This window comes from Rhinopithecus bieti, unplaced genomic scaffold (genome assembly GCF_001698545.2).
Source record: "Rhinopithecus bieti isolate Rb0 unplaced genomic scaffold, ASM169854v2 scaffold_57691, whole genome shotgun sequence".
In the NCBI taxonomy this organism is placed as follows: Eukaryota; Metazoa; Chordata; class Mammalia; order Primates; family Cercopithecidae; genus Rhinopithecus; species Rhinopithecus bieti.
The window spans coordinates 1179526-1204877 of NW_016824383.1; the positions used below are offsets into that span (position 1 = coordinate 1179526).

Here is a 25352-nt window from a genome sequence, read left to right on the forward strand (position 1 = left end):
TCAGGAAACAAGTTTAGATTTTTCTAGAATTTCAAGACAGGCTCTAATTGTACAGAAACTTTTCTAGAATGGGTGGAGAAGGTGACAAGGCTTCTCCAAGGGCCACACCTCTCACCCAGCAATGTTGATTAAGCACTCACTGCTTGGCCAAGCCCTGTGCCAGGCACTTGCCATAGAATCTCTCGCTTAATCCTAAAACCACCACTGCCAGGAGATAGCATTCCCATTTTACAGATGAGAAAACCAAGATTCAGAGAGTTCATAGCGTACCCAGACCCCATAGCTCAAAGATGGCAGTTTCACACCCAAATATGCAAAATTCTAGAGGGAGGTCTTCTGAAGTCAATAAGCTCAACAAACTAGCGGAACAAATGCTACACTGAGCAACCCTGACGAAGTTTTCTTTCTTTCTTTTCTGTTAGCTAAAAGTTACTTTTTCTAGGGCTCTGAAGTCTGCCTGGATTATGGTATTTAATGTGAGGCAGCTGCAGACTGTGCCCCAAAGCAAATGAGGCTAGAAGAATTACCCTTTCTAAAAGCATCCCACCTGAGTGTCACAAAGATGTGCAGCTGAAACCAAGCCTGCCTTCTGTACATAAAGGAATCTGGGCAGGCAGACCCCTGGCTCTTGGGAGAGGAAGTGGTAGAGCCTGTGGCCGGTAGGAACTCCTGGTGGCATTATGTGGCTGCTGCAGTGTGTCTTGCTGTGCGTTTCATTATCTCTTGTTTTGAGTGGTCAGCATAAGCCCGAGGCACCAGGTTATTCCAGTGTGCTCCACTGTGGGCTGTGGAGCTTCCAGTTTGCTGTAAACCTCAGTCAGGAGGCAACTTCTCCTCCTGTACTAGTAACCTGGGGTAAGTTTGATGACTTGCCTTGCTTAGCCAAGCAATGATGTCTCCTCTACTACCCAAGACGTCTTCCCTACCTTCCTGTCTTGATACTTTCCCCCTCTGAGCCTGTCGCATCTTTCTGTAAAAGAAATAGTAGTCTAAGTTATAACTACGTCTGATCTGAATCTGATTTTCCTCTTGTTCCTCTAATTGACAGTTGCTCCTTGGGGTTTAATAGCAAGGCGGACTGTCCTTTCTGGTACTGGAGACTGACTGCTGTCTTTTCACCTCTTCCCCACCCCTCCAGACAACCAAGGGCTGCTGCACAAGCTGCAGAATGACTCTGACTGTGGCACCTGGATAAGAAAGGGTCAGGGCAGCTCCGTGGTGTTGGAGGCAACCTATAGCAGCTGCTATGTCACTGAGTGGGTGAGTATGACCCAGTGGCCAGGGACACTGAGTGAAGCCCCTCATGCTACCATCCAGGCTGACTCCCAAGGGTCTGTCTCTCCAGGACTCCCACTACATCATGCCAGTCGGAGTTGAAGGAGTGGGTGCGGCTGAACACAAGATGGTTACAGAGAGGAAGCTGCTCAAGTGTCCTATGGATCTTCTAGGTAAAGGCTGGAAGCTCTCAGGATCTGGGAGGGGTGAAAGTGCTCTTGGTCCTCTCTGACCTGCTCTGTGCAGTGACACCTGACATTAATGAAGGAAGGATCATGTCCCAACTCTCACCTCCATGGGCAATCCTTAGAATAACTACCAATTGAGATTCCTCAATGCCGAGGCACTGTGTGTGTAAGCACTTCAGGTGTTACCTTCCCTAATCCTAACCTAGCGCTGCAAACACTACTGCTGGCCAGGTGCAGTGGCTCATGCCTGTAATCACAGCACTCTTGAGGCCAAGGCAGGTGGATCACTTGAGGTCGGGAGTTCAAGTCCAGCCTGACCAACATGGAGAAATCCTGTCTCTGCTAAAAATACAAAATCAGCCAGGTGTGGTGGTGCATGCCTGCAATCCCAGCTACTCGGGAGGCTGAGGCAGGAGAATTGCTTGAACCTGGGAGGCAGAGGTTGCGGTGAGCTGAGATCGTGCCATTGCACTACAGCCTGGGCAACAAGAGTGAAACTCCGTTTCAAAAAAAAAAAAAAACCTATCTCTTGCCAGGAAGTTTGCCCAAGGGCCTATCACTGGTGAGTGACTGAGCTGGGATTCAAAGAACTCCCAGAACCAGGAGTTTTTCACCCATGGGGAGAATGATAGGAAAGAAAACTGAAGCTAGCAAGGGGACTTGGAACAACACCTCCACGGAGCTAGATGTGCACTGAGACTAGGACCCAGGTCTTACATCCCACCGGCTGGAGGGATATCTGATCATTTCCCTAAGGAAACAGTAGGGAGTATGATGCCTAGTCAACTTCAGAAAGTCTTGCCTGACTGAGAGCCCATCCTCAAAGTCAGAACAGACTCAAACTTTCAATTCCCTCTTCTCACCTGCCTTCCTTCCCAATACATAGCCAGGATCGGCAGCACTAATAAAATGAGGACTCACAGGCCCCACCCCAGTTCTGAACCAGACCCAAACTCAAAAACAATCTTCAGATAACTCATATCCAAACTAAGGCTTGAGAAACGCCTCTACAGAACAGAAGGAAGGATTGTTACTTAAAGGAGTAAGAAGCCCCTACTGCTTCCACCAATCTTGTTGGCATTCTTTAATTTTAAAAAACTGTCAGGGCACTCTTACAAGGTGACTTGATGTTGACAACCTCCCAAGACTTAATCTACAACATGTAACCACTCAAGACTGGATCTACAATGTGGAATAGATACACCAATTTCAATCATCTACACATCTACAGGAATCCAAAGTCAATGACTTGTATCAAAATGGTATTCAAGACTAACTTTTCCATTACCTAACCTGACTCTTTTTCAAAACCTAGCCCGAGATGCTCCAGATACTGACTGGTGTGACTCCATCCCAGCGCAGGACAGGCTGCCGTGTGCACCTTCACCCATCTCTCGAGGAGACTGCGAGGGGCTAGGCTGCTGTTACAGCTCTGAGGAGGTGAATTCCTGCTACTATGGAAACACCGGTGAGTAACTGAGCACACCTCTGAAACCAGCTGAGGAAGTGTTCCAATTACAGTGAAATCCGGAGAGGGCTTTGCTCAGAAAGCAAACGTAAGTGATAGCAGGCTGCCATGTAGCCACGCATCCAAGAACACTGGATCCCAAAGTAACAGACCTTTCTACAGCTTCCACTGTCCGTTCTCCCAGAATCCAGATATAAAGCCAATAACACTTAGACTTGAAGTCTATGTGCCAGATAATTGCTAGTGCCAGATACTGCTAATTGACAGAAACTTTTCTCCAAGGAATAGCGACTTTGGCTGATACTTTGGGATTGTTTAGGGAGCCTCACTTCAAGGCTGTTGCTTTCTGCATGTTTCAAATCCTGCTCTGAGGTTTTCTAACATAAATTCAACCTCATAGAGTATTATAGGTTCATGCAGAAATAATCACAGCCTTTAGCCACAATGGCAAAAGCCAGGATTACTTCTGCACCAACCTAATACATTGCACACTCTATTCTAATATCTTAATCTTAACTGACAAGCAAAATGAGGTAGTAGCTACTATCCCCCTCTTAAATGAAACTGAAGGAGGTGCAATACCTTGCCTGATGTCACACAATAAGTTGGGGAGGCAAGACTCAACCCCAGGAGCTCATTTAGAGCCTGGGTTAAACTGGGTGCCTGATCTTGCACTGAGGTCATCAGCTGGGAACTTCTCAGTGGGATTAAAAGTAAGTGGTTAGACTTTCATCTGGTTCTCCCCTTAATGGGAGAGATGACCTGCCTTCAGCACAGCTGCTCTGTTTCAGTGACCTTGCGTTGTACCCGAGAGGGCCATTTCTCCATCGCTGTGTCTCGGAATGTAGCCTCACCGCCACTGCTCTTGGATTCTGTGCGCTTGGCCCTTAGAAATGACAGTGCGTGTAACCCTGTGGTGGCAACACAAGCTTTTGTTCTGTTCCAGTTTCCATTTACTTCCTGTGGCACCACAAGACGGGTGAGCAGTTGGGCTTTGTTCCTGGCTTTGGAATTCGGGTGGGAATGTCATAGTGACAAGTAGGGGAGAGGTGAAATACGCTGGCCATGAAGGATACTTGTGACTACTGCTTAGAGTTTGGGAGAGTATCTAGGGCAGGAGAACGCCTCATCACTGAAAAAGCTAATCTCTTCTGGGTGTTCAGCTAACAGCATCACAGCTGTGATCTAGCTAAGGGACTGTCATTTACCAAGCTATAGAGAAGAAACCAGCAGGGATGCTGACTGGAATTGGTAGTGCTTCAGCTGCCTCTTCTAGGTACTCAAATTCCCCTTCCAATTCCTTTGTCCTGAAATAAGGCAAAGTGATAACTTGCCAGGAAGTCACTGCTATGTGTTCTCACCTCTGCTGAAGGAATAGGAAATGTAACATACAACAGGGTAGCATTGCTGAGGACTGAGACCAGATCCGAGTCAAGCAGCATAATGCTAACAGAAATGATCAAGATTTCTCCATATGTTCCTGTAGATCACTGGAGACCGAGCAGTATATGAAAATGAACTGGTGGCAACTAGGGATGTGAAAAATGGGAGCCGCGGCTCTGTCACTCGTGACAGTATCTTCAGGTAAGGGCTTGTGTAACCTGACCCTGCTTGACCAGAATGACCTCCCCCCTTCCATAAAGTGGGCATACTCGGGTAAGCCCTGAATCCACAAATGAGCACTTCTCAGTACTAGGAGAACCTGTCTGCTACCTTGGTTCACCAATCTCACTGCCCATTACTTAAGTCCATCTGTATTGCTGTCTCCAACCCGACCTAAGTCTCAAGCTCACCTGGAGTTCTGCTATTTCACTTAACGATTTTTTTTCTCATTTTGGCCTTCTCCATTCTACATTTTACATCTTGGCCTTCTCCATTGTCCATGCTGTAGCCAAAAGAATTCCTCTAAAACCTTAGGTCTATCGTATCACACACCTTAAAGCCATGGAAAAAACAAAGCTTTAAGATGAACATCAAGACTCTGCATAAAACAGCTCCTACTTCATCTCCAGCCTGTTCACTTTGAACATTCTCAGTCCCTCACTCACTGTTCCCCGATTGCAGCCTGGTTCTTCTATGGAACTCTCAAAGGTCCTCAAGCACTTCCTCGCCTCCAGGCTTTGTTCTATATTGGGTGAGGCTCTCCATCTACCTCAAGTTTATTTTCTTTCACCTTCATATCAAGGTACCTCTAAGGTCTTCCCTGATCTCTACAGTAGGTATGTTTCTCATGATGCATCTTTATTTCTGTGTGCTTATCTCCAATTCAAACATTGGTCCTACTTGCATATTGGTCTCCCCAACTAAAATACAGCTCCCAGCAGGGCGGGAACCACATCCATCATACTTATAAACTTGTCTAGCACTTAATGTTTTCCTTGAGTTAAAAAGAAAGGATGTATATAACTGACACCTGCCTCTCCCACAACCAACTAGTTAAAATTTTGCTTCTTTGCAGGCTCCATGTCAGCTGCAGCTACTCAGTAAGCAGCAACTCTCTCCCAATCAAGGTCCAGGTTTTTACTCTCCCACCACCCTTTCCTGAGACCCAGCCTGGACCCCTCACTCTGGAACTTCAGATTGCCAAAGGTATGACCCCCTTGGCTGGAGTATCTGGCACATGGTCTAAATCCAGTTTTCTGGGGGCATGAAGACCTTAACTTAGTAACAAGACACTTAAGCGGCTTGGGGCTATTTAAGGGGGTGACAGTCCCTCAAGTCACTGAGAGGTTACTACTTTAAATCCTTATTTCTGCCTCTTGCAGATAAAAACTATGGCTCCTACTATGGTGTTGGTGACTACCCCGTGGTGAAGTTGCTTCGGGATCCCATCTACGTGGAGGTCTCCATCCTTCACAGAACAGACCCCTCCCTGGGGCTGCTCCTACATGAGTGTTGGGCAACACCCAGCACAGACCCCCTGAGTCAGCCACAGTGGCCCATCCTGGTAAAGGGGTAAGTGGTTCTTTCATGCACCTGTGCTGAGACTCTCAAGCCCATCCTGACTGCTGGGTCTCTTGGTCTAGCTGCCCCTACATTGGAGACAACTATCAGACCCAGCTGATCCCTGTCCAGGAAGCCTTGGATCTTCCATTTCCCTCTCACTACCAGCGCTTCAGCATCTTCACCTTCAGCTTTGTGGACCCTACAGCGGAGAAACAGGCCCTCAGGGGACCGGTAGGATGTTTCCCTTCCATGACCCTCACCAGGGCTCTGAACCTCCCCAGCTTACAACTGTTTCCATGTCCTGTTACTCCGCAGCCAAGGAAGCCCTTTAATGCTGGCTATTGGTACTCAGAGCAACCCTTGTTACCAATCACATGAGTGGCATCTGTCAATTGGACTCCAGTTCCTTAGTGCTATTGTGATATCAACTTGGACCATATCAATTTTCCGATAACTTCCTGAACCTCTTCCTGGGGAGACAAAGCAGGTTTAGAGACACGTAGCATGGTGGTACTACAAATGATCTGAATTCTGTTGGCTCCCAGGTGCATCTGCACTGCAGCGTGTCAGTCTGCCAGCCTGCTGAGACACCATCCTGTGTGGTAACCTGTCCTGATCTCAGTCGTGAGTATCTAAGCTGATTGTATGTTAGAGGACAGACTTGAATGAATCTTGAGTCACATGTCTAACTTTCCTAGTCTCTGGCTAAACAACTCAAACTGAAGATTCATCTTACTAAGGCTTCTCTAATTACTTGCAGTGCCACAGAACAAAGGTGACTAGCTTCCCAGAATCCCATGACTAAGATAAGCTATAAATGTTCGGGTAACCCTCAACATTAGCTTTTTCCATATGAACTTGAATTCATCCACAAACCAAGGCAGTTTATGGCCATCTTATGTCTCATTTTAACAAGAATACACCTGGATAGTAAACATATCTATACCTGCTTGACAGGTCTGGCAATGCAGCCTAAAGATCTATAAGTAGAATGAGTGGACCTAGAATGTGGTCTCTAGTTGGTTGGGGTCAATGCTTCTAAGTCAATGTGTCCGTATGTCTACCTGATTCTACCTGTCCTTGTCTAGCCTCTGAGTTGGCATTCATGACCTCTGAAGCTTTAAGTCCCTTCTAGCAAAACTCATAGTAACTAAATGGTGCTTCTTATGCAAAGTACAACATTAAATACTTTAACATCTCCAAAAATGCATATTATCCCTACTTCTAAAGAGTGAACCACCTTAGATTAAGGTCCTACAACTGGCAAAAGAAGTAGAATTAAAACAGTCCTACACTGTTTCTTTTTTGAGACCAGTTCTTGCTCTGTCATGCAGGCTGGAGTGCAATGTCATGAGTATAGTTCATGGTAGCCTCAACCTTCTGAGCTCAAGTGATCCGCCTAGTTCGGCCTCCCAAGTAACTAGGACTTATAGGCATATTCCACTATACCCAGCTTATCTTTTTTTGAGAGGGAGTTTTTCTTTTTTGCCCAGGCTTGAGTACAATGGTGAGATCTTGGCTTGCTTGCAACCTCTGCCTCCCGGGTTCAAATGATTTTCCTGCCTCAGCCTCCTGAGTAGCTGGGATTATAGGCATGTGCTACAAAGTCCAGCTAATTTTGTATTTTTAGTAGAGACAGGGTTTCACCATGTTGGCCAGGCTGGTCTTGAACTCCTGACTTCAGGTGATCCACCCATCTCGGCCTCCCAGTGTTGGGATCACAGGCGCGAGACACCACACCCAGCCCTTTTTTTTTTTTTTTTTTTTTTATGGAGATGGATCTTGCTATGTTGCTTGGGCTGCTCTCAAACTCCAGAAATATTTTTCCTCACAGTCCACCTGCATGTCTTTGTTTCCCATTCTTCCACTTGCCATCTTTCTTAATACAACATGGAATACAGAAAACGTAAAACTGTATATTTCAAGTGAATCAAATTGTTTTATTTCATTTGAAAACCAGATCTAAACTCATTAAATTTCTCTGCACTTCAGCCTCCAAGTTCTATTCTACTAGTTACCTTTGAATCACAGGGAAAGATCTCTGAATTATAAACATGTTACTGTCAAAGGACTCTGTTTAGAAAAGCATGGCAGTTCAGGGATAGTTTCTAACATCTTTACAGCAAAGTCCTGGTGAAACTAAGGTAATGGCATCAGATACAAAATCTCAATTGTTCAAGTATGTATTAATACACTTAATGAGATTTTTTTTTAAGGCATAGAACCAAGCTTTATAGAGACTTGGCCTTGTACCAAAACATTTTCTATCCCTGCCCTATGCGTGCAAAAACTAATGAATTACTAGGTCTCATTTCTCTAACAGGAAGAAATTCAGACACCATTTTTCAGAACACTACTGCTAGTGTTTCTAGCAAAGGCCCCATGATTCTACTCCAAGCCACTAAGAACACTCCAGAAAAGCTCCGTAAGTATCCAAGAGGGAGGAGATCTAACTAGTGAACCAAACTACCAGTCAAACCAACGTCTTCCTTTCTACCCCTTGCGTTCTAGTCAAAAGAAATTGATCTTCCTATAGCAGACTGCTAGTCTTTGTTAGGACACCGAATCATTTGGTTTTAGCATACATTAATCTACCTTTTCATCTTCCAGGTGCTCCTGTAGACTCAAAAGTTCTGTGGGTGGCAGGCCTTTCTGGGACCTTAATCCTTGGAGGCTTGTTAGTATCCTACTTGGCTATCAAGAAACAGCTGAATTGTCCAGACCAAACATGTCAATAAAACCAGACTGTACTCCCAGCCTGTGCTGAGCTTCTCATTTGAAAGGTAAAAGGTTACTTTCAGACTAGTTCATCTCTTCGTCATTTTATCTCTTAAGCTTGGCAGTATAACTCAACTGAGAATAGAATAAAAACTGATACAAAAATTTCAGACTTAGCAGAGGTCTTAGGTCAGAACACAGAATAAAATTCTTCCATAAGATCAATGAAACTAGGGTAAAACTAATTATGAATCTAGATAGCTGGTTCTCAAACTTGAGTGTGCCTCAGGATCACGGGAGGGCTGGTAGAAACAGACGACTGGTCCCATTCTCAGTTTGATCCAGTAAGTCTGGACAAAGGCTTTAAACTTACATTTCTAACCATTTCCTAGATGATGCTGATCTTCCCTGGTCTAGAACAGTGACTAAAGGTATCTGATTATCAATTGGCCAACTGGAGGTGCCTTGATCATCAGAGATTTAGTTTTGAGCCAAACTGACAAGTAGTTTCCTAGTCTTAAGAACTAAGACTTAAAAAAAAAAGGGGGGGGGGGGGATGTAGTAGGGATATCATCACTGACTTCTCAAGGCAAATGTCCTGTTAAAGGAACTTTCTTGTAACTGATGCTGCTGGTCAGCCATACTCTGCGGTACTCCCTATTCTCACTGAAGTTCTGAAACTAATCCTGGTTCTATCAACTTCGCCTACTTATTTTTCAGGGAATAACTTCTAAATTGACCTTTCAGCAAGCTAAAGGTGTTATACTCCTGAACAGCTGCTTTGTAGTCAAGCCAACCCTACTTCAAATTGCTAATCTGGATGTCAACCCTGACCTTATAGGGATATACATGGTTTTCGTGCAACAAACTATCCTAGAAGCTTGATGTTAACATACTTGAGCCTCATGAAAATATCATAGTATTCATTAATCCCCCGTGTCTAGAATCTGGGATAGATACAAGTCAAATAACTTGCCCAGGGTCACTTGAGCAACAAAAGATAGACTCCAGTTCAAGTTTTAGCACTAACTTTGTACCCTTAATTCCCTATGGTACTGAAAACGCAGTTCCTCAGAAAGACTAGTTGCCAGTGGTGGGCACTGGTACAGCTTGACAAAGGATTGTCTTAGGCTTATGGAATGATAATGACTTGGGGAGATAATGGCTATGTTACATGCAAAGGTCTGTCTGTTGACCTGTGCTGAAGTCGGACATTTAGAGAAGAGTAGTCTCTGACTGCAGTGGGGTAGTGTTTGGTGACTAGGTTAAACAATTCAAGTATAAATATAACTTGGTAATCAGATGAAACTTAATATTGAGTATTATAACATATTCAAGGTTTTGCTTTCCTATTCAATCTCTGAATATACTCACAACAAATTTTAAATGTTAAACATTAATTGGAAATACTATGTACTTCTAGATATTAGATTGTTGGGAAAACTTATAGCCAACTATTTTCAATAGCTGAATAGTACCTGTTTTAAACTAAAATTCTAACCAAACTTCAAGTGCTCAACAGCTGCTGCTGGCAGGGAGCTATTCTAGCTAGTTGCTGTATGACTCAAGTCTACTCAATTAAAATGTATATTGGCTATATAAGCAGCATAGTAGGCATTGGCAATGAACAGGAAGGCTTCCTCAGCAACTCTGACAAATGTCAGATGATTCAAGGAAACAAAGTTTGGTAAATAGGAGAAGGGAATTGCTAAGTCTCATCTTTTTCTATGAGGAAATAGATATGGGCATAAGTTTTTAGCCTATCCCTCTAAAACAAAGCCAGTGTATAGAGTTCTCTAAATGCAACTGACCTGACAAGCCAGGAATCTGAGTTTCCAAAAGAGGAAAAACCTTTAACACAGAACCTGGCATATAGGTCACTTGCCCCTCTAAGAGGAGGGTAGTGGGCCAGATGCGGTGGCTCAAGCCTATAATCCCAGCACTTGGGGAGTCTGAGATGGGCGGATCACGAGATCAAGACCATCCTTGCTAACACAGTGAAACCCTGTCTACTAAATACAAACTAGCCGGGTGAGGTGGCAGGTGCCTGTAGTCCCTGTTACTCTGGAGGCTGAGGCAGGAAAACAGCATAAACCCAGGAGGCAGAGCTTGCAGTGAGCTGAGATCAGGCCACTGCACTCCAGCCTGGGCAACAGAGCAAGACTGTCTCAAAAAAAAAAAAAAAGGTAGTAACACCTGTACTAACCAATGGATACTGCAGTTAAAGAAAACCCTGGTACTTAAGCCTCTAGCGAGGACTTGCCAGATTCTCTAGCAGGGTTTCTGGGACTGTTCATATTAACATGGTATGCCTTCAAAGGGAGCAAAATCTATTTCCCTTATTTTACTGTGAAACCTTTTTCAGAATACATAATTCCACAAGCATATTTCTGCAGATACAGTGTTACTGGTTTTCTAACAATCTTAGAAGTTAGTCTGGTCAGAGAAAGTGTTGCAAGGAAAGACTTAAAACATCTCTGAATAGTCTCTGGCCAAAATCTACCTTGAAGTTGAGTTACTTGAGAAGTCAGTTTGAACCATTAGCGTATAGTTTAATATAGTCTCGTAGCTAAACCAGAAACTTGATTATTCCCCTCAGAGGCCCCATTATACCTCAATTTTGGAGGCATCTAATTTTAAATAGCCTCTATCAAGTAACTTATGAGACTACTACCCCAAACTTATTCACTGTCCTCCAAATGGGTTTAACTTTAGTTAACTCATTTCTAGTTAAACCGCTAGTTCTTTCCCTTCCAACTAAAGAATTGTTCTGATCAATCCAGAATAATGTAATTCATCCCTGTATCTTTTTTTTTCCTCGAGAAAAAATAACTTTATTCTTTGTGTGGCTCTTGCTAACTGATCTTGTAGATAAGTGTTCCACACATAAGCAACATGGCAACATAGCTTCCTATTCTAATATGGTGGGGTAGCTTTCCACTGCACAGTTGTCAGCCTCAGCTTCCCCTGGCGTGTCTTGCCTGCATACCTGTGTAGCAGTTCTAGCTACCCTGAATTCCTTGAGGGTAGGCACCTATTTTTGGAAACAAATTCTTCCATTAGTCTAGTGTCAGCTCCTTGTCATGCTTGTCTGTGAAACTCTGAAAGGGGGCCATACGTCTGTCTCCTCTTATCTCTCTAGTTTGACACTTGAGTCCATAACAGCAGATCCTATTAGGTCAGTTTCCCTCCCCTGTGTTAGCCAGGGTGTTCCTGTTCACGTCTGTCTCACAAAGCTTTACCAAGTCAATGAAGAGACAGGCTGTAGAATGAGAAACATCTGCAAGCCATACATCTGATAAGGGGTTAATGTCTAAAATGTAACTCAATAAGGAACCCAAATAAAAATGAGTAAAGGACATGAGTAGGCATCTCAAGGGATATACAAATGACCAACAGATTAGTGATGCTAAGCATTCTCCCTTATTAGGGAAATGCAAATTAAAACCAATGAGATCAGCTCCTGCCCATCAGAATGGCTATTATCAAAAAGGAAAGTGTTGGTGAGGATGTAGAAAAAAGGGAACCCTTGAACCCTGTAGGTGGGAGTGTAAATTAGTATAGCCATCACAGAAAATGTTATGGAGATTCTTCAAAAAAAAAAAAAAAAAAAAATAGAACTACCCTCATGAGCCAGCAATCCCACTAGTGTGTATGTATCCAAAAGAAGTGAAATTGGTAGGTTGATGAGATATCTACACTCCCATAGTCATTACAGCACTATTGACAATAGCTGAGATACTAAATCAAAGTTTCCATCAACGGATAGATGAAGAAAGTGGTATATGTATATGATGAACTACATTCAGTCTTAAAGGAAATCTTGTCATTTGTGACATGAACTTAGAGGAAAAGGTTAAAATAAACCAGTCATAGAAAAAGTATATTATCTCACTTAAACACATAATCTTGAATTTATAGAAGCAGAGAGTAGAATGGTAGTTACTTGTGTGCAGAGGGTGAGATGGAAAGATGTTTCTCAAAGGCTACAAACTTAGGAATAAGTTCAAGGGATCTTTTGTATATCGTGACTACAAATTGGGTTCTCATGAAATAAGTGAGGTAATTCGTTAATATGATTCAGCCATCCTACAATGTATACACATCTCAAAATGAGTTATATATAATAGTGTTAACACTATAGTGTTAACACTATATATTATATATAATAGTGTTAAATTCTATAATACATAAACAAGATTGAGAGAAGTTGAATGTCTGCTGGTCACCAACAACTTAGGGATTGAATTCTTGAAGCATTAAGATTCTTTTCATCACTTTCCAGGGAAATATTTATCTTGGCTTACCTTGGAAGTCGAACCTGAGAGAACCTAAGGAAGCTGGCAGGTGACTGAAAACAGCATCTTGACTTTAGCCCCCATGTATTGAAACATTTTATTGGATCCTTATTTTGGACAAAGTTCCCTTTTGTATTAGGAAAGGAAGTCAGTACTCTAGTCCAACAACCAACATGGAACTTGTTTACACTGTCTGGTAACAAGAATAATGGTAGGAAACCAGAAGTTGAAGCTGATGTTATAGCAGCTGTTTGGAAAGAACCCTATTGAAACAATGTCACGTTCCCTGCCACTCCCATTTTAACCCAGAATATTCAGACCAGAAGAGCCGGATACTGTTGGCAGAGATGCAGTCTCTGAATTCAAGTTTCTAACCTCTGAAATAGAAAACTATCAATTGTTCCTAGCTATCTGGCTCTATAATTTTTGGTTCTTAGAACATTCTTAATCCCCTTCAGTTATTTTCCGTGGGTCTTGATTTCCAGCTGTCCCTTGGAAACTCTACTCCCATGATTTCTTGCTCAGTTTTCATGCGGTGAATGGACAATATGCTTTTGTGTCTTATACCACAGCACATTTCTGCCTTCTAAGGGCTAAATGTCAGCTACTGTTTATTAAAGATTTGATTAAGCCTTACTGCAACATCTGCAGGCCAGAGGGAGCAGAGATTGGATAGCTGTGCCACTTACTTGCCTCTTTCTACTTTTCTAAGAAGTACTGCTTTTAACCCTTGCTAATGTGAAAGACACTGGTAGACATTGCCAGAGGGAAACCACCTTCCCCTATACCTCCAAGTACCCAATTGGGTGACAAGAAATGGCCAAATCAAGTGAAATTTCTCATTTTGAGCACAGTGGTTGGGAAGGATACTTCCATGAGACTAGTCTGTTTTTGTTTTAAAGGTGGTAGAATAATAGGCTCTCAGTGATACTGGATAAAATAAGTTGTACCTGGCCGGGTGTGGTGGTTTACATTTAGCCACATGGCTGACATTTAGCTCTTAGAGGGCAGAAATGTGCTGTGGTATGAGACACAAAAGCATATTGTCCCCTCATAGCATGAAAACTGAGCAAGAAATCATGGGAGTAGAGTTTCCAAGGGACAGCTAGAAATCAAGACCCATGGAATAGAACTGAAGAGGAATAAGAATGTAATCCCAGCATTTTGGGAGGCTGAAGCAGGGTGGATCACGAGGTCAGGAGCTCAAGACCATCCTGGCCAACATGGTGAATCATTGTCTCTACTAAAACACAAAAATATTAACCAGGCGTGGTGGCAGGCACTTGTAGTCCCAGCTACTCAGGAGGCTGAAGCAGGGGAATTGCTTGAACCCAGGAGGCGGAGGTTGCAGTGAGTCAAGATCGTGCCACTGCACTCCAGCCTGGCAACAGAGCAAGACTCTGTCTCAAGGGAGAAAAAAGTTGTACCTACCAAATTTTGTCTTTGAATCCAAATATTGGAATAAGGGGCTGGATTATAGTTATTACATGTTTACCAATTGTTATGTGACTCATGAGTTAATTTATCTGGTCTTTGTTTTGTGCCACTAGAATACCTCAGACTAGGTCGTTTATAATGGAAGGAATTTATAGGGTCCCAGTTATGGAAGCTGGGAAATCCTAAATCAAGGTGTCAGCATCTGGTGAGGGCCGCCTTGCTGTGGAGACAGTAAGAAACAGCCAAACTTGCCCTTTTGTAATGGTACCAACCCCACCCATGAGGGTGAAGCTCTTCTGGCCTAATGACCTCTTAATGGTCCTACCTCTTAGTACTGTTACAATGGCTCTTTTTTCATCCTTTTTTTCTTTTCTTTTTTTTTTTTTGACACAGTCTTGCTCTATTGCGCAGGCTGGAGTGTAGTGGCAAAATCTCAGTTCACTGCAACCTTTGCCTCTCAGGTTCAAGCAATTCTCCCACCTCAGCCTCCCAAATAGCTGAGATTGCAAGCGTGTGCCTCCACACCCAGCTAATTTTTGTATATTTAGCACAGATGGGATTTCACCATGTTGGCCAGGCTGGTCTGGAACTCCTGACCTCAGATGATCCATCTGCCTCAGCCTCCCAAAATTCTAGGATTACAGGTGTGAGCCACGGTGCCCGGCCCAGCCTGACAATTAAATTTCAACAGGAGTTTTGGAAGGGACAAGCATTCAAACTATTATATCCCCTCATCAGTCTATAAGCAGTCCTCTCAGAACATTAAATTTATCTTATATGTGTCAAAAACACCTAAAAGATTATTTTCAAAGAAAACAAGGGGAAAAAGTTGGGAAATGTTTGTGAAAGGATACAAAATTTCAGCCACGAAGAATAAGTTCAAGAACTTTACAACATGGTAACTGTGGTTAATAACAATGTGAAAATTGCTAAGAGTAGATTGTGTTCTCACCACAAAAAAAAAAAAAAAGAGGTGATGTATGTGTTAGTTAGCTCGACTTTGCTATTCACAATGTATACATCTCAAAACATTGGCAGGGTGCGGTGGCTCACGCCTGTAATCCCAGCACTTTGGGAGGCTGAGGCGGGTGGATCACTTGAGATCAGGAGTTCGAGACCAGCCTGGCCAACATGATGACACTCCATTTCTACTAAAATACAAAACTTTTAGCTGGTCATGGTGGTGCGTGCCTGTAATCCCAGCTACTTGAGAGGTTGAGGCAGGAGAACCACTTGAACTTGAGGGGCAGAGGTTGCAGTGAGCCAAGATCATGCTACTGTACTCCAGCCTGGGTGACAGAGCGAGACTCTGCCGAAAACAAAAAATGGACATGATCAGTACAACTACTTGTCAATTAAAATATGCTTTTAAAAATGTTAAAGCAGAAAAGATGTTTCCACTGGCCGCCCCTCCCTCACACAGGGGAGGCAAATGCCCCTGATGCGATCCTGAGACAGGTGAGGTGGGATTGTTGAGAAAGCTGGTTTTGTTGACAGTCACCTTCACGGAAGGCTGTGCTACTCAGACCTTATGAAGTCAGACTTTCCTCCTAAAAATGCTGCTGTCCTTGTTCAGGGCAAAGGGCCTGGCACAGAGCAGGAGCTCAGAACATTTGTTGAGTGAATCATACCAAACCATGACATAATTTAACCCGATTTAAAGGAGCCTAGAAAGTTGCCAGAAAATGGCTGGATTTTAAGCAGAAAGTATTTGTTCCCCAATGTAGCAATTTCTAACCAGGGAGGCCACTTTAGGGCCTGTCTCTGTGAGTAACCCCTTCTTTGCATCCTAACTCCTGTGTCTCCAGGATGAGACCCTTGGCTCCTAGAAATGAAAAGCTTTGTAATAACAAAGGATTGTACTTTTGCTGGAACTTAATTATCTTCATCTTTTGACGATCAGGAAACACTCAGATGTGGGGTTTCCTGTTAATACACCCACAACTCACTCATCCCCTGGAAGAAATACACTTGATCACAATAAAAATAAAAGTGCCATGAAGAAACATCACAAATCCAGTCCCAGCTACTCAGGAGGCTCAGGTCAGAGGACGGCTTGAGTCTGGGGGAATGGGGGGGCAGAGACTGTAGTGAGCAGAGATCATGCCACTGCACTCTAGCCTAGGTGACAGTGAGACCCTGTCTCAAAAAAAAAATCACAAATCCAGTTGCAGCTATAGTTGGGCTTTGTTTCTCATTTTTGAAATGACTTTGAGATATAACTCACATTCCATACACTTTACCCATTGAAAGTATACAATTCAATGGTCTTTAGTATATTCACAGAGTTCTGCAACCATCACCACAGCAAAAGAAACCCTGTACCCACTATAAATCACTCACTAGTCCCTCCTTTCTCCAGCCCATGGCAACCACTAATTCATCTCTACAAATCTGCCTGTTCTGGACATTTCATATAAATGAAATTGACATGCTGCTTTTTGTGATTAGCTTCTTTTACTTAGCATGTTTTCAAGCTATATCCATGTTGCAGCAAAACTCAGCAATTCCTTTTTGTGGTTGAATATCTACTTTTCCATTTTGTTTATCCATTTACAAGATGAAGGACAGTTGGGTTGTTCCCACCTACAGGTTGTTGGGAATCCTGCTGCTATGAACATTCATGTATAAGTTTTTGTGTAAACATACGTTGTCATTTCTCCTGGGTATATACCTAAAAATAGATCTGGGCCATAAGGCAAGTCTATGTTTAACATTTTGAGGAACTTCGTAACTCTTTTCCAAAGTGGCTCTGCCATTTTCTATTCTCACCAGTAATATATGAGGGTTCCAATTTTTCTACATCCTTGCCAATACTTACATCTGTCTTTTGTCTCATTGCAAATTAGTATTTATATACTATCTTTCAATATTAAAAAGGAATAAAGCCAATAAAAGGGCCCATAATTTTACCTACAGAAAACAGCCAATGACCAAATTAGGAAAAGCCATAGAAAAACATGAAATCCCATTCCCTACTCCCAGTTCCTCTCCCCCAAGGTAACTGCTGCTCAGTTTCTTGTAGGTCCAGAAACAAGCTTCATGTGTGTTTATCCTTTGGTTTACACAAAAGTAGCTCCATTCATGTTCCCCTGCACAGAGATATCACTGTTGGTTTTACACACACACACACACACACACACACACAGTGTCTGTCTCTTGTTCGGGAACCTGTAGTCTACAAAGAATAAGGACATGGTAGCTAAGGATGAAGAGGATGCCCTGCAGGAGTCCTAAGCAGTCTATTTTCCTTTGTATCCTCTCACAGGGCCTAGTAAAGAATATATAGGAAAAAAACCACTTTCATTAAATGACTTTGTTTTGAACACAGAGAAATAGTGTATGTCGGCCTTTTTGCCAAGCACTATAGGAAACACTAGGGGATGGGGAGGGCTGAACCCGTGGTAAAGGGTGCTTTGAGGTCCTTGCATCATGTTCTGCATTTGGCCATTAGATCAGTCTCCAGGGTCTTGATAATGCTCTGTGTGCTGTCTTCCCTGTCTCCTTCAAAAGGTTGCTACCTGCAAGCATGCTGTTCCTGGCATTTGCTGTTGCCCAGGAAGCTACAGACAGGTGACAGGAACGGTGCCTATGAATAAGTCCATTCATAATGAGGGCCAGGGAAGCAGCTCTCTGTCAAAGTCACAGATTCCATGAGTCAACCCTTTTTGCAATTACCATGCAGACAGTCTTAACACAATCTCTTTGAGTGACTTCTATAAGATGACACCAAAGCCCTGAGACACCTCGGGGATGACTCAGTGCCCTTGACTCGGGGCCAGTCAACTTGATGTTCGGTGTTTCCTGTGATTAACTCCTTTCCTTATTTCACCCCATTGCCTTTACATTGTAAGGTTCCCCAGAATGACATTTTAGCCCTTTTGAACAAAATTTAATCTCTGGTACCTCAGGAGTTGTCATCTTTGGCCACAAAAGAAAAAATTTTGAAAACTTTAATAATTGAAATATGGTAGTACAATGAGAGAACTTCCCCAGTGGAGGTCTGATGAAAAAATATCCCCAAAAATATTAATGGAAAAGTACACAGAGCACAAAGCCAGTGTTATTTAAATATTATGATTGTGATAAATATTTAGTTCATGTTAATATACTGGGTAAAATTAAAAACAATGAGGTACAGAATTAATCATGAGTCTATGTGGTGAGTTTAAGTGAAAGGTTATTCTCTAAAACAGATGGCGTTAAAAGGAAAAGATTAATTTCTGCATTTTAGCCCCTAAAATGTTGAGAAAGCATAAAATAATTACTGTTTTATAATATGTGCACCATGCCAGACGCTCTGTAGGCAATTTCCATGGATTATTTTATTTGATGCTCATAAATAACCCATAAAGTGGATAACAGTACTATTCCCACTTTTAAAAAATGGGATTTGAGGTTTTTTTTTTTTTTTTTTTTTTTTAGATTTGATGCTAGATAAAGGAACATGGTTTCTATAAGAAACATTCAATAAATATTCCATAAATAAATGAGTAAATGACTTATCGATGGACTATCCCAGTCCTGTGCAGGCTGACCTTGGCAACACCTCCAGTTCCACACATCTGAGAAACGACAGAGAAGCAATTTAAAGACCCAGTTTTCCAGGACATCACATGTATCTCCTCTCCAGATTTCAGTTATCTTTTTGCTGTATGACTTTCTACATTCTGTGGAGCCCAGGAAGCTGAGGGCACTAGTGGGTCCACTCAGGAATCCCAGTTTGGATTTGAGTTTTTCTGATTCCATGCCCTTTCCATGGTAGCACCTGCCTCCATTCTTTTCCATTCTAGTATCTCTCTTGATTTTCTCCACTTTAAGTTGGAAATATCAAATGCAGTGTTCCATTTAACTCCCCTGGCTTCGTATCTTTTATAGGTCCTTGCACAGGATAGGTGCATAGGAGTAAGCTGGTGGCACTGGCAACTCAGCACCCCTGGAAGCTCAGCAGAAGAGGTTTCTCCTTTCAGCCACTCTGTGGCCCAGTGTGCTTGGGAAACTGTCTCTGCCGCCTCCTCTGTGTAAACTGGGATAGTTCAGCAACCTGTGGGGTAAGTCACTAATGTGACATATTATTTTGACTTTTACCTTATTACAGTTCAGCTTCTACTAAGACTTTGGGAATTCGGATTTGAGCAATTTGTCTCAAAAATAGCTCTTCTGTCACATATCAGTCCCAAGCAAGACCATCAAGACCCTCCCTCTGCTGCCCTATAACTACCTTCATCTAACCGTTCCTTGTCTTTCTTGGCCCTTGAGTCTTCAGCTACCCACTTTAGGTTAGAACACCTTCTACTGGGTCGCAGCCACATGCGGTAAGGCCACGTGGATTATCCAGTCAATGGCCCCAGCAAGTTCCCTAGCAGCCAGCCAGCATCACCACCCAGACACATGCCAAGACAGTTGTTAAATGGAACGCTGCATTCAGGTCACTAGCTGGGAAATTCATAACCACTCCCTTCCCTGCCTGGACCTTCTCTCTTCCTGCAACCCCTTTTCAAAATTTACTCTTTCCGTAAAGCTTCAGAGTATGATTTTGGATATTGGAACAATCAAATTACATCAATACATAGACAAGAATTGTGAGGTTTAAGTATGATATGATACATTTAATGAGCTTAGCACAGTACTTGGCACATAAAATGCAACCAACCAGAGTTCTCCATATTGTCATCATCACCAGTGTTACTATCATCCTTATCACCAAAGGATGCTTATTAAGTACATACTTATTTGCAGTGCAGAACTGAAAATTGTAACCCATAAAATGAGCAAGATTAATGAGCTATACAGGACTGATCCCACCCCTCCTTTCTAGAAGAAGCATCATTTAATCAGGTAAATGTGTAAACTGGGATAGTCCAGCAACCTGTGGGGTAAGTCATTAATGTGACATATTATTTTGACTTTTACCTTATTACAGTTCAGCTTCTACTAAGACCCCATACATCTGTGTTCACAGGTAAAGCTCCACCCCATACATCTCCATACATACATCTGTGTTCACAGGTAAAGCTGACGCCATCCCACTTATGGGAGAAGGCCTCTTTAGTCTGAGAGTAATCCCATCCCTGTTATTACTAGCTGGTTCTGGAGTGAGTGTGTGAGTACCCTGGCTCTGAGGATGGAGAATTCCTGCAGAGGGAATTTGGAAAAATCTTGTCACTCCTAAGAGCTACTGAGTATTCTCTCAGCTGGGGGTGGTGGCTCACGCCTGTAATCCTAGCACTTTGGGGGACCAAGGTGGGCAGATCACTTGACGTCCGGAGTTCCAAACCAGCCTGGCTAACATGGTGAAACCCCATCTCTACTAAAAATCCAAAAAAATAATTAAATGGGCGTGGTTGCGGGCACTTGTAATCCCAGCTACTCAGAGGCTGAGGCAGGAAAATCGCTTGAACCCAGGAGGCAGAGTTTGCAGTGAGCTGAGATCTTGCCATTGCACTCCAGCCTCAGCAGTAAGAGCAAAATTCCATCAAAAAAAAAAAAAGTACTCTCTTTTCTGACCCCAAGTATTTTTGTGTGCAGTTGTGACATCTAGAACTGCTGCATGGAGTGTGCCATGTGCCTATATTTAAAAGCATAACTAAAGATGGCGGAGTGAGGATATAGAAAAATACTTGGTTTTGTTGACATCTTTGATCCAACAAGTCAACTTATCTCTGGTCTTCTAGTTATACATGAAAATAAATTTCCTTGCTGTTTAATCCAAGTACCCCTAAAAAGATAACTGTAACTATTAAATATATAGACATAAAGGCAAAAATAGCAAAACCTGTTGAATATTTTTGGTATGCTGCATCCTATAGAAGATAAAATAATTAAAGAAAAGCAGACTCATATTTACTCTTATTTACCCAAAGATATCCTTTAGGTTTATCATGGGAGGTTGACTAAGACTGATAAAGTTTTCCACCCATCTGGCAAGAATGAGGGACATGCCCCCTCATGGAAACAAAAGTGAAATTCATTGTTCAAAGATTCCTTTTCTTAAACATTCTCCAGATGTCAGTCACTGTGTGAGAGAGGCACTTAGGATCAGAACTTATAATTTAGAGAATGAAAATTTACTGAGGTAACTCTAATACAAAGATAGACACAAGCAAGGTTATTGACTAGGCTGCATATGGGGACCCAGCTTGCAGGATGGGGGCTTGGGAATTTGAGAGTTAGCTTGGTGAGTGATTTGGGGTGGGAAGAAAAGAGAGAAGGATATTCTAAACTGATGTGTCCAGCAGATGTGAAACATTTTATTAAAGCTGTGATCTGTCAACACCATGAAAATGGTTCTGGATGGGATAGACATGTTAATAGATCAGAGAGTTGAGAGAGGAGTATTTGTATGGGTGCATTTAGTATTTTTAAAGGGTGGGATTCTAAATCTGCAGAATGATGAGGGGCTTCTCTTTTTGCTTTACAGATCTCTATATTTGAATTTTTATAGCAAGCATATTCATGTATCATTTATAATTTTTAAAAGAAAATAGAAATCTGTCTTTTGTAACTATAAAAGTAATATATCTGCATTAAGTATTTTAGAAAGCATGGGAAAGTAAAAAGACAATAAATACTACCCTTTGGTATGCACCCTTCCTAACATTTTATATATATGTATATGTATATATGTGTGTGTGTGTATATATGTATCTATATGTATATATATCTCAGCTGGGCACAGTGGCTCAGTGGTACATATACATGTATATATATTGTCATGGTATATATACGTGTATATGTATATATGTGGTGTATATATATACATATATGTATATATGTGGTGTATATATACATATAAGTATATATGTAGTGTATTATATACATATATGTATATATGGTGTGTATATACATATATCTGTATATCTATGTGGTGTATATATGTGATATATGTGACTATTACAGTATACATACATGTGTATATATGTGGTATATATGTGGTGTATATATGTGTATATATGTATATATGTGTGTATGCATATATGTGTGTATATATGTATATATGTGCGTGTATATGTGTGTGTGTGTGTGTGTATATATATATATATATTTATTTATTTTGTTTTGAGATGGAGTTTGGTTCTTGTTGCCCAGGCTAGAGTGCAGTGGTGCAGTCTCAGTTCACTGCAACCTCCGCCTTCCGGGTTCAAGTAAATTCTCCAGTCTCAGCCTCCCGAATAACTGGGATTACAGGCATGGGCCACCACGCCCGGCTAATTTTTTTGTATTTTTATTAGCGATGGGGTTTCACCATGTTGGCCAGGTTAGTCTCGAACTCCTGACCTCAGATGATCCACCCATCTTGGCCTCCCAAAGTTCTGGGATTACAGGCATGAGCCACCGCACCCGGCCTATATATATATATATATATTTTAACAAAAGATTATACTCTATGTCCCGCATATCCTGGTTTCTCTTCATTGTCAGCTGTGGTAATTTTAAATTAAGTCTGCAAATTGATGCTCCTCTCTTCAAAGGTGAGGGGCCTTATTCCCCTGGCCTGAGTATGGGATAGGCTTAGTGACTGGCTTCTAACCAACAAGCATGCTGGAAATAGTGGGGGGTTAATGCTGAGGCTAGGTCAGAAAAAGCATACGGCTTCTGTCTGGCACTCGCTTGTTCTCTCTTTTTACACCTGCCCCTGGGTCCCAGCCACATGCTGTAAAACCATGCAGGATTATTTGGTCAATGGTCCCAGCAAGTCTTGTAGCAGCCAGCCAGGATTACCACCTAGCTATGTAACAGAATGTACTTAGGCATGTGAGAGAATGTACCTCTAATGAATCCAAGTCCCAGATACTTCGGGATAGAGATAAGCTGTTTCTACAGTGTCCTATCTGAACTCCCAATCTGCAGAAATTGTGATAGATGATAAACAATTATTGTTTTAAGCAACTAAGCTTGGGGGTAATTTGTTGCACAGCAGCAGATAACAAATGCACCAATATATCCTAGACATCTCAACATTAACGTATGTAAATCTGCATCATCATTAAATGGTGTGGCCAACTGACATTAGCCAATCTGGCCATGTACATGCCTGAAGTTCTCTTTGGTAGAGATTGGTAGCTACAGAAAAGTTTGAGATAATGAGAGTTAGCTATTCCCCTCACGAATGAAAACAAGGTGAAATTCACACACACATGCATACACATGCACACAAAGAGAAAGGATCACAAAAATAGTCATGTTATCTATTTCATGAGCTGGGGGAAAGCCCAACTCTAGGTCTTTCGCCATCATGCAGAAAAGTTTCACATAGCCAATGCAGACTAGCATGGAATTCAGTCAGCCTGGGCACCAGGAAAGTGAATCCAGACCCAACTGGAGTGCTGTCTAAAGATGAACCTGAGTCTAAACTGGCCCCTGGATTTTGGGATGGAATCTCAAGTGTCATTGTAGGCCACAGGCCTTGCTCAATTCTTATGTTCTTTTTCAGGCAAATATAGTATTTCAAATAGTTCATTAGACCCAATCTTCAATATGACTGATTTTGCCAATAAAGACCATTCCTAAGAATCACTCCAACCATTAGCAAAGCCTCCGCGTTTGATGAAGAGGTAGGAAAGAGGATCCTGACAGTGGTCACACTGGGTGAGAGCTTCCTCATGACAGTGTTAGCTGACCACTCCACTGGGTTTAAATTTCAGAGGGAGCCAATGGCTATACTTAGGTATAACTTAACACACCATATATGGTGAAATATTTTAAAACAAATATAGATATCCTTGCAAACAGCTACATGGCATTCCATTGTATGGCTATACCAGACTTTATTGTGCTGTCTTCATTTGGTAAACATTTATATCATGGCCAGTTTTTATAGTATTATAAACAATGTGGGGATGAACACCCTGACACAGACACTTTTATGTGCTGTACTTGTTATTCCTTGAGATTAATTCCTCCAAGTGAAATTGCTGGGTCAAATGACATGTATATTGCCCAATTCTCAAAATGTAATACAGCAATATACGAGAAAGTTAGGTGAAGTTTTCAAAAGAAACTATACTCCAAAACTAAAGGCAAAGGAAACCAAAAGGAAGCCCCAAACAGGAAAAGTAAAAAGATCATCATCCAAAAGACCACTAGGGTGGCTGAACAGTAGAAAGGAGAACTGTGTTTTTGATATCAGTTTGCAAAACCGGAAGAGAGTCTCTGGCATGCACTGAAGATGCTTTCTCTTTGAAGAGGAAAGAGCAGGTTGGCTTTTATGCCTCACGGGGTCCATATTACACAGTAGAATCATACATAGCAGATTTGGGGGAAAGCTATACATATTTATGAGGGGAGTCTTGTGTATGCACACTGAGTAAACACATGTAACACACACCTCAGTTTAGGGCAGGGTTTTAGATTAAAATGAGGTGGAATTTGGCTCTGCGTCAAAAGGTGAACTATAGAACACAAAGACGAGTTTCTGTGCCGTCTCTAGATCTGGCAGGAACTGGCTTCAGGTCTGCAGTTGCTTATCAGGAAAGAATGTTTGCGAGATGGTCCTCTGTTCAGTCAGAGTTGTACGAGTCTGGGTTGTAAATCAGAGTTAGGAAGTATCTGACAATTTTCTTGATAGCTCCTACTGTTAGGGAGTTTAGCAAAGTGTGTTTTTTCTTGCAGCCATAGGAATTCAGGAAGTTGCCATGCAAGCCCAGCCCTGAGACCTTAACCTGCAGGTAACTTTTGTTTCCTAAACCTTAGGATCTGTCTTCGTTAACAAAGGGACATCTATTTTGGTGTCTCAGATCACAGAAGTCAAAGAGGTTTCAGACTCCCAATTTCTACACGTAAGTTTGTTTCCCTCCCTGGTTTCACGAGAATTCCCTGACCACCCCACCCCACCCATTGCCTGCCCCGTCCATCCCTCTTCCTGGACGGATCAGGTATAGGGTCCTATGGCTAATGAGTGGGATCATTTAGAATTAGGGCTTTCCCTTTGAAGTCCCACACTTCTATTATTTCTTCCTCTTTCTTCCTCAAGGAGGACTGGGAACTAATACCAGGCTTTCTCCATCCTTAGGTGAAGGAGCC

The 25352-nt window shown here is 42.2% G+C and overlaps 1 protein-coding gene across 1 annotated transcript; it reads left to right on the forward strand.

Annotated features, from left to right (window-relative positions):
• Positions 1–396: 396 nt before the first annotated feature.
• On the forward strand, positions 397–13400 carry ZP4 (zona pellucida glycoprotein 4). Its single transcript, XM_017862247.1, has 14 exons — positions 397–855; positions 1139–1260; positions 1346–1448; positions 2779–2931; positions 3723–3910; positions 4418–4515; positions 5390–5520; positions 5697–5886; positions 5958–6108; positions 6423–6501; positions 6758–6760; positions 8201–8302; positions 8488–8660; positions 12881–13400. Exons 1-13 carry the CDS (start codon positions 681–683, stop codon positions 8613–8615), a joined length of 1623 nt encoding a protein of 540 aa, XP_017717736.1. The 5' UTR covers positions 397–680; the 3' UTR covers positions 8616–8660; positions 12881–13400.
• The last annotated feature ends 11952 nt before the right edge of the window (positions 13401–25352 follow it).